General features: G+C 51.9%; 1 protein-coding gene across 1 annotated transcript in view; it reads right to left on the minus strand.

The window, feature by feature from the left end:
* Positions 1-10,808, minus strand: part of GREP1 (glycine rich extracellular protein 1) — an 89,210-nt gene extending 78,402 nt beyond the window's left edge. Inside the window, exons 1-7 of the mRNA XM_073646280.1 lie at positions 10,763-10,808; positions 10,678-10,719; positions 10,537-10,584; positions 10,038-10,064; positions 9,786-9,824; positions 8,771-8,818; positions 8,533-8,577 (exon numbers count right to left, since the gene is read on the minus strand). Of these exons, the coding sequence (XP_073502381.1) occupies positions 8,533-8,577; positions 8,771-8,818; positions 9,786-9,824; positions 10,038-10,064; positions 10,537-10,584; positions 10,678-10,719; positions 10,763-10,808 (295 nt within the window). The remainder of the gene's footprint in view (positions 1-8,532; positions 8,578-8,770; positions 8,819-9,785; positions 9,825-10,037; positions 10,065-10,536; positions 10,585-10,677; positions 10,720-10,762) is intronic.
* Between the last annotated feature and the right edge of the window lie 372 nt (positions 10,809-11,180).

Genomic DNA, 11,180 nt, shown 5'->3' on the forward strand with positions numbered 1-11,180 from the left:
TATGACACCCTCACCCTCTGTATATATGACACCCTCACCCCCCGTACACCCTCTGTATATATGACACCCTCACCCCCCGTACACCCTCTGTATATATGACACCCTCACCCCCCGTACACCCTCTGTATATATGGCACCCTCACCCCCCGTACACCCTCTGTATATATGACACCCTCACCCCCCGTACACCCTCTGTATATATGACACCCTCACCCCCCGTACACCCTCTGTATATATGACACCCTCACCCCCTGTACACCCTCTGTATATATGACACCCTCACCCCCCGTACACCCTCTGTATATATGACACCCTCACCCCCCGTACACCCTCTGTATATATGACACCCTCACCCCCCGTACACCCTCTGTATATATGACACCCTCACCCCCTGTACACCCTCTGTATATATGACACCCTCACCCCCCGTACACCCTCTGTATATATGACACCCTCACCCACCGTACACCCTCTGTATATATGACACCCTCACCCCCCGTACACCCTCTGTATATATGACACCCTCACCCCCCGTACACCCTCTGTATATATGACACCCTCACCCCCCGTACAACCTCTGTATATATGACACCCTCACCCCCCATACACCCTCTGTATATATGACACCCTCACCCCCCGTACACCCTCTGTATATATGACACCCTCACCCTGTACACCCTCTGTATATATGACACCCTCACCCTGTACACCCTCTGTATATATGACACCCTCACCCCCCGTACACCCTCTGTATATATGACACCCTCACCCATCGTACACCCTCTGTATATATGACACCCTCACCCCCCCGTACACCCTCTGTATATATGACACCCTCACCCCCTGTACACCCTCTGTATATATGACACCCTCACCCCCCGTACACCCTCTGTATATATGACACCCTCACCCTCTGTATATATGACACCCTCACCCCCCGTACACCCTCTGTATATATGACACCCTCACCCCCCGTACACCCTCTGTATATATGACACCCTCACCCCCCGTACACCCTCTGTATATATGGCACCCTCACCCCCCGTACACCCTCTGTATATATGACACCCTCACCCCCCGTACACCCTCTGTATATATGACACCCTCACCCCCCGTACACCCTCTGTATATATGACACCCTCACCCCCTGTACACCCTCTGTATATATGACACCCTCACCCCCCGTACACCCTCTGTATATATGACACCCTCACCCCCCGTACACCCTCTGTATATATGACACCCTCACCCCCCGTACACCCTCTGTATATATGACACCCTCACCCCCTGTACACCCTCTGTATATATGACACCCTCACCCCCCGTACACCCTCTGTATATATGACACCCTCACCCCCCGTACACCCTCTGTATATATGACACCCTCACCCCCCCGTACACCCTCTGTATATATGACACCCTCACCCCCCGTACACCCTCTGTATATATGACACCCTCACCCCCCGTACACCCTCTGTATATATGACACCCTCACCCCCCCGTACACCCTCTGTATATATGACACCCTCACCCCCCCGTACACCCTCTGTATATATGACACCCTCACCCCCCCGTACACCTTCTGTATATATGACACCCTCACCCCCCGTACACCCTCTGTATATATGACACCCTCACCCCCCGTACACCCTCTGTATATATGACACCCTCACCCCCTGTACACCCTCTGTATATATGACACCCTCACCCCCCGTACACCCTCTGTATATATGACACCCTCACCCCCCGTACACCCTCTGTATATATGACACCCTCACCCCCTGTACACCCTCTGTATATATGACACCCTCACCCCCCGTACACCCTCTGTATATATGACACACTCACCCCCCGTACACCCTCTGTATATATGACACCCTCACCCCCCGTACACCCTCTGTATATATGACACACTCACCCCCCGTACACCCTCTGTATATATGACACCCTCACCCCCCCGTACACCCTCTGTATATATGACACCCTCAACCCCCGTACACCCTCTGTATATATGACACCCTCACCCCCCGTACACCCTCTGTATATATGACACCCTCACCCCCCGTACACCCTCTGTATATATGACACCCTCACCCCCCGTACACCCTCTGTATATATGACACACTCACCCCCCGTACACCCTCTGTATATATGACACCCTCACCCCCCCGTACACCCTCTGTATATATGACACCCTCAACCCCCGTACACCCTCTGTATATATGACACCCTCACCCCCCGTACACCCTCTGTATATATGACACCCTCCCCCCCCGTACACCCTCTGTATATATGACACCCTCACCCCCCGTACACGCTCTGTATAAATGACACCCTCACCCCCCCGTACACCCTCTGTATATATGACACCCTCACCCCCCGTACACCCTCTGTATATATGACACCCTCACCCCCCCGTACACCCTCTGTATATATGACACCCTCACCCCCCGTACACCCTCTGTATATATGACACCCTCCCCCCCCGTACACCCTCTGTATATATGACACCCTCACCCCCCGTACACCCTCTGTATATATGACACCCTCACCCCCCGTACACCCTCTGTATATATGACACCCTCACCCCCCGTACACCCTCTGTATATATGACACCCTCACCCCCTGTACACCCTCTGTATATATGACACCCTCACCCCCCGTACACCCTCTGTATATATGACACCCTCACCCCCTGTACACCCTCTGTATATATGACACCCTCACCCCCCGTACACCCACTGTATATATGACACCCTCACCCCCCCGTACACCCTCTGTATATATGACACCCTCACCCCCCGTACACCCTCTGTATATATGACACCCTCACCCCCCGTACACCCTCTGTATATATGACACCCTCACCCCCCGTACACCCTCTGTATATATGACACCCTCACCCCCTGTACACCCTCTGTATATATGACACCCTCACCCCCCGTACACCCTCTGTATATATGACACCCTCACCCCCTGTACACCCTCTGTATATATGACACCCTCACCCCCCGTACACCCACTGTATATATGACACCCTCACCCCCCGTACACCCTCTGTATATATGACACACTCACCCCCCGTACACCCTCTGTATATATGACACCCTCACCCCCCGTACACCCTCTGTATATATGACACCCTCACCCCCCCGTACACCCTCTGTATATATGACACCCTCACCCCCCGTACACCCTCTGTATATATGACACCCTCACCCCCCCGTACACCCTCTGTATATATGACACCCTCACCCCCCCGTACACCCTCTGTATATATGACACCCTCACCCCCTGTACACCTTCTGTATATATGACACCCTCACCCCCCGTACACCCTCTGTATATATGACACCCTCACCCCCCGTACACCCTCTGTATATATGACACCCTCACCCCCCGTACACCCTCTGTATATATGACACACTCACCCCCCGTACACCCTCTGTATATATGACACCCTCACCCCCCCGTACACCCTCTGTATATATGACACCCTCAACCCCCGTACACCCTCTGTATATATGACACCCTCACCCCCCGTACACCCTCTGTATATATGACACCCTCACCCCCCGTACACCCTCTGTATATATGACACCCTCACCCCCCGTACACCCTCTGTATATATGACACACTCACCCCCCGTACACCCTCTGTATATATGACACCCTCACCCCCCCGTACACCCTCTGTATATATGACACCCTCAACCCCCGTACACCCTCTGTATATATGACACCCTCACCCCCCGTACACCCTCTGTATATATGACACCCTCCCCCCCCGTACACCCTCTGTATATATGACACCCTCACCCCCCCGTACACCCTCTGTATATATGACACCCTCACCCCCCGTACACCCTCTGTATATATGACACCCTCACCCCCCATACACCCTCTGTATATATGACACCCTCACCCATCGTACACCCTCTGTATATATGACACCCTCACCCCCCGTACACCCTCTGTATATATGACACCCTCACCCCCCCGTACACCCTCTGTATATATGACACCCTCACCCCCCGTACACCCTCTGTATATATGACACCCTCACCCCCCGTACACCCTCTGTATATATGACACCCTCACCCCCCGTACACCCTCTGTATATATGACACCCTCACCCCCTGTACACCCTCTGTATATATGACACCCTCACCCCCCGTACACCCTGTGTATATATGACACCCTCACCCCCCCGTACACCCTCTGTATATATGACACCCTCACCCCCCCGTACACCCTCTGTATATATGGCACCCTCACCCCCCGTACACCCTCTGTATATATGACACCCTCACCCCCCGTACACCCTCTGTATATATGACACCCTCACCCCCCCGTACACCCTCTGTATATATGGCACCCTCACCCCCCGTACACCCTGTGTATATATGACACCCTCACCCCCCCGTACACCCTCTGTATATATGACACCCTCACCCCCCGTACACCCTCTGTATATATGACACCCTCACCCCCCCGTACACCCTCTGTATATATGACACCCTCACCCCCCGTACACCCTGTGTATATATGACACCCTCACCCCCCCGTACACCCTCTGTATATATGACACCCTCACCCCCCCGTACACCCTCTGTATATATGGCACCCTCACCCCCCGTACACCCTCTGTATATATGACACCCTCACCCCCTGTACACCCTCTGTATATATGACACCCTCACCCCCCCGTACACCCTCTGTATATATGGCACCCTCACCCCCCGTACACCCTCTGTATATATGACACCCTCACCCCCCGTACACCCTCTGTATATATGACACCCTCACCCCCCGTACACCCTCTGTATATATGACACCCTTACCCCCTGTACACCCTCTGTATATATGACACCCTCACCCCCCGTACACCCTCTGTATATATGACACCCTCACCCCCCGTACACCCTCTGTATATATGACACCATCACCCCCCGTACACCCTCTGTATATATGACACCCAAACCCCCCGTACACCCTCTGTATATATGACACCCTCACCCCCCGTACACCCTCTGTATATATGACACCCTCACCCTGTACACCCTCTGTATATATGACACCCTCACCCTGTACACCCTCTGTATATATGACACCCTCACCCCCTGTACACCCTCTGTATATATGACACCCTCACCCCCCCGTACACCCTCTGTATATATGACACCCTCACCCCCCGTACACCCTCTGTATATATGACACCCTCACCCCCCGTACACCCTCTGTATATATGACACCCTCACCCCCCGTACACCCTCTGTATATATGACACCCTCACCCCCTGTACACCCTCTGTATATATGACACCCTCACCCTGTACACCCTCTGTATATATGACACCCTCACCCCCCGTACACCCTCTGTATATATGACACCCTCACCCCCCGTACACCCTCTGTATATATGACACCCTCACCCCCTGTACACCCTCTGTATATATGACACCCTCACCCCCCGTACACCCTCTGTATATATGACACCCTCACCCCCCGTACACCCTCTGTATATATGACACCCTCACCCCCCGTACACCCTCTGTATATATGACACCCTCACCCCCCGTACACCCTCTGTATATATGACACCCTCACCCCCCGTACACCCTCTGTATATATGACACCCTCACCCCCTGTACACCCTCTGTATATATGACACCCTCACCCCCCGTACACCCTCTGTATATATGACACCCTCACCTCCCGTACACCCTCTGTATATATGACACCCTCACCCCCCGTACACCCTCTGTATATATGACACCCTCACCCCCTGTACACCCTCTGTATATATGACACCCTCACCCCCTGTACACCCTCTGTATATATGGCACCCTCACCCCCTGTACACCCTCTGTATATATGACACCTCACCCCCCGTACACCCTCTGTATATATGACACCCTCACCCCCCCGTACACCGTCTGTATATATGACACCCTCACCCCCCGTACACCCTCTGTATATATGACACCCTCACCCCCCGTACACCCTCTGTATATATGACACCCTCACCCCCCCGTACACCCTCTGTATATATGACACCCTCACCCCCCGTACACCCTCTGTATATATGACACCCTCACCCCCTGTACACCCTCTGTATATATGACACCCTCACCCCCTGTACACCCTCTGTATATATGACACCCTCACCCCCCCGTACACCCTCTGTATATATGACACCCTCACCCCCTGTACACCCTCTGTATATATGACACCCTCACCCCCCGTACACCCTCTGTATATATGACACCCTCACCTCCCGTACACCCTCTGTATATATGACACCCTCACCCCCCGTACACCCTCTGTATATATGACACCCTCACCCCCTGTACACCCTCTGTATATATGGCACCCTCACCCCCTGTACACCGTCTGTATATATGACACCTCACCCCCCGTACACCCTCTGTATATATGACACCCTCACCCCCCGTACACCCTCTGTATATATGACACCCTCACCCCCCGTACACCCTCTGTATATATGACACCCTCACCCCCCGTACACCCTCTGTATATATGACACCCTCACCCCCCGTACACCCTCTGTATATATGACACCCTCACCCCCTGTACACCCTCTGTATATATGACACCCTCACCCCCCCGTACACCCTCTGTATATATTACACCCTCACCCCCCGTACACCCTCTGTATATATGACACCCTCACCCCCTGTACACCCTCTGTATATATGACACCCTCACCCCCCGTACACCCTCTGTATATATGACACCCTCACCCCCCCGTACACCCTCTGTATATATGACACCCTCACCCCCCGTACACCCTCTGTATATATGACACCCTCACCCCCCGTACACCCTCTGTATATATGACACCCTCACCCCCCGTACACCCTCTGTATATATGACACCCTCACCCCCCGTACACCCTCTGTATATATGACACCCTCACCCCCCGTACACCCTCTGTATATATGACACCCTCACCCCCCGTACACCCTCTGTATATATGACACCCTCACCCCCCGTACACCCTCTGTATATATGACACCCTCACCCCCTGTACACCCTCTGTATATATGACACCCTCACCCCCCGTACACCCTCTGTATATATGACACCCTCACCCCCCCGTACACCCTCTGTATATATGACACCCTCACCCCCTGTACACCCTCTGTATATATGACACCCTCACCCCCCGTACACCCTCTGTATATATGACACCCTCACCCCCCGTACACCCTCTGTATATATGACACCCTCACCCCCCGTACACCCTCTGTATATATGACACCCTCACCCCCCGTACACCCTCTGTATATATGACACCCTCACCCCCTGTACACCCTCTGTATATATGACACCCTCACCCCCCGTACACCCTCTGTATATATGACACCCTCACCCCCCGTACACCCTCTGTATATATGACACCCTCACCCCCTGTACACCCTCTGTATATATGACTCCCTCACCCCCCGTACACCCTCTGTATATATGACACCCTCACCCTGTACACCCTCTGTATATATGACACCCTCACCCCCCGTACACCCTCTGTATATATGACACCCTCACCCCCCGTACACCCTCCGCATATATGACACCCTCACCCCCCGTACACCCTCTGTATATATGACACCCTCACCCCCTGTACACCCTCTGTATATATGACACCCTCACCCCCGTACACCCTCTGTATATATGACACCCTCACCCCCCGTACACCCTCTGTATATATGACACCCTCACCCCCCGTACACCCTCTGTATATATGGCACCCTCACCCCCCGTACACCCTCTGTATATATGACACCCTCACCCCCCGTACACCCTCTGTATATATGGCACCCTCACCCCCCGTACACCCTCTGTATATATGACACCCTCACCCCCCGTACACCCTCTGTATATATGACACCCTCACCCCCCGTACACCCTCTGTATATATGACACCCTCACCCCCTGTACACCCTCTGTATATATGACACCCTCACCCCCCCCGTACACCCTCTGTATATATGACACCCTCACCCCCCGTACACCCTCTGTATATATGACACCCTCACCCCCTGTACACCCTCTGTATATATGACACCCTCACCCCCCGTACACCCTCTGTATATATGACACCCTCACCCCCCGTAACCCTCTGTATATATGACACCCTCACCCCCCGTACACCCTCTGTATATATGACACCCTCACCCCCTGTACACCCTCTGTATATATGACACCCTCACCCCCCGTACACCCTCTGTATATATGACACCCTCACCCCCCGTACACCCTCTGTATATATGACACCCTCACCCCCCGTACACCCTCTGTATATATGACACCCTCACCCCCCGTACACCCTCTGTATATATGACACCCTCACCCCCCGTACACCCTCTGTATATATGACACCCTCACCCCCCGTACACCCTCCACAGACAATCAGACCATCAGCCCCTAAAGACCCTCAAGGTTTCTCATACTCCTGAGCGCTGCCATCCTATTCCGCAATGGGGTCTTTACAGCAGGTTTTTACGTACCGGCCTTCGGTGATTTTCCTATAAGACAATCAGAGTTTGGGGTCACTAACCCTCACCCCATTCAGGTCACCCACTTATCGTGAGTGTTCACTGCATGTCATTGGTTCGTGTTCGTGTACACCCTCTTGTGGTCACTGTGTGCATTGCACTGTGTATGATAACGCGTATAATCCCAGTACGAGCATCCTGTACTCAGGGTTCAGGGTCCATTAGCCCCGTAGTAGAAGCCGCCATGTACCTTGCTGCTGGAAATTGCTGGGATATCCGCCGTATCCATTCCTGTAGCCTGAAAGAAGAAAATGGAATTATGGGCAAATGTAAATGGTGAAAGAGGAAAGGAAGAGTGCTGAAGAAGGACAAGAAGGAGGAGGATGATGGAGACTGACAAGGAGCAGGAAGAGGAGGATGATGGAGAAGGACATGGAGGTGGAAGAGGAGAGGGGGGAGAATGGAGACAGTCATGGAGCAAAACTAGGAGGGAGGATGATGGAGAGGGAAAAGGAGGAGGAGCAGAATGGAAAAAGACAAGGAGAAGGAAGAGGGGAGAGGATGATAGAGACAGACAAGGAGGAAGAGTAGGAGGGAGGATGGTGGAGAAGGACAAGAAGGAGGAAGAGGAGAGGAGGAGAATGGAAACAGACAAGGACGAGGAGGAGGATGGAGACAAACGAGGAGGAGGAAAAGGATAAGGATGATGGAGAAAGACAAGGAGCAGGAAGAAGAGAGGATGGCGACAGAGAAGGAGGAAGAGTAGGAGTGGGGATGATGAAGAAGGGCAAGGGGGAGGAGGAGGAGCATGGAGAAGGAGGAGGAAGAGGAGGATCATAGAGAAGAAGGAGAATGGAGACAGACAAGGAGGAGGAAGAGGAGGATCATGGAGAAGGACAAGGAGCAGGAGGAAGATGATGGAGAAGGAGAAGGAAGAGGAGAAGAATGGAGAAGGACTAGGACGTGCATGAGGATGATGGATAAGGACAAAGAGGAGGATGGAAAAAGACAAGGAGCAGGAAGAGGAGGAAGATGGAGAAGGACAAGGAGCAGGAAGAGAAGGATGATGAAGAAAGATAACCAGCAGCAGGAAGAGGAAGGAGGATGAAGAAAGATAACCAGCAGCAGGAAGAGGAAGGAGGATGAAGAAAGATAACCAGCAGCAGGAAGAGGAAGGAGGATGATGGAGAAGGATCAGCAGAGGTGCTTAGGAGTAGGCTACAACAGAGGAAACATGAAGGATGAGAATCTGCTAGGACATCTACCTCCTTGAGCAGCATTCAGATAATTTCCAGCTCCATAACCTATGGAAAAGAGAAGACGTGAGACACAGAATAATTCGACTAAGTGAGGAGTAAAACCGTTTTTATTGTTGTCACAGTATAAAATATTTTTGTGTAATTTGTAGACAGAAAGGAGCAGAACTACAATCCTTATAGTAAAACTGCATGGAGACCCAGGAGGAGCGGAGATATAGGGCCTTATAGGCTCATGTCTATGGAGGACGCAGAGCTCACCTGCTTTGGGAGGTTTTGACCCATAACCTGAAATGAAAAGAAGTTGAGGTTTAGTGTCCTGTCCCAGTAATGGTTCCTCCCTCTGCTGCGTCCTTCATCTCCATCATCTTCTTATTAAACATGAGCCACTATGCTTGTCCCAGGCCTGGTCTCTTGATCCCATCTCTCGCATTCCTGATTATTTCCTGATCTACCTATTCATGATTTTTCCTGATCCCGGTCATTTGTGGACTCTCTGAGTCCTCGATCATTTCATACTTCCTGATTCTTATCCTAATCTCTCAATTCCCCGATTACTCTGAGAAAAGCTGGGATTATAACTGATCGAGAATCAATCACTTTATTACAAATTATTCCTGATCCCCTAATTTACAATTCCCTATTTCTGATAAATCCTGATCCTTAAATTCATGGTCCCCTTATTCCAAATTCTCCTGGGCCTGAGGACTGCTGATGACCCTGTGTCTGGTGCCTCCAAGGGCAAGAACAACACCGGTACCTTGCTGCTGTAGGTTACTGGGGTACAGGCCAGCGCCATTGCCATAGCCTACAGAGAGGAGCAGAGGAACAGTCAGGAAGAGACACCGCCGAGCAATACAATCTTATACAATAAAGAGAGAATAAAGGATTCTGAAGATACCAGCTTGGGCTCCAAACTGAGGGTAGTTCCCAGCTCCATATCCTGAAAACAGAGAAAAATAAACATAAATGCAAAGACAAATCACCACCAACGTAAATGAAATCAATGGCTGAGCCCACTCTACAATACATAGTCTCCTAATGCATCAAGACAGAGCAAGGGGGAAGAGAGGGGAAGGGGAGGCGTAACGCTAGATACAGCAAGAACAAAGAATAGACTTTAGAAAATAGAGGGTTAATGGAGGCCTTGGAAAAAAAAGAGACCAAACAAAGAAAGCGAGGCCACAGAGAGAAAATAAATAATAAAAAAAAAAAGTAGAGAGATCCCAAACTGGAAGGAAGGAGCAGAGAAAGAGACCAGAAACTGGAAGGAAGGAGCAGAGAAAGAGACCAGAAACTGGAAGGAAGGAGCAGAGAAAGAGACCAGAAACTGGAAGGAAGGAGCACAGAGACCATAAACTGGAATCAAGGAGCACAGAGACCAGAAACTGGAATCAAGGAGCA

This window comes from Phyllobates terribilis, unplaced genomic scaffold (genome assembly GCF_046119375.1).
Source record: "Phyllobates terribilis strain yellow unplaced genomic scaffold, ASM4611937v1 Scaffold_9__5_contigs__length_417890890, whole genome shotgun sequence".
In the NCBI taxonomy this organism is placed as follows: Eukaryota; Metazoa; Chordata; class Amphibia; order Anura; family Dendrobatidae; genus Phyllobates; species Phyllobates terribilis.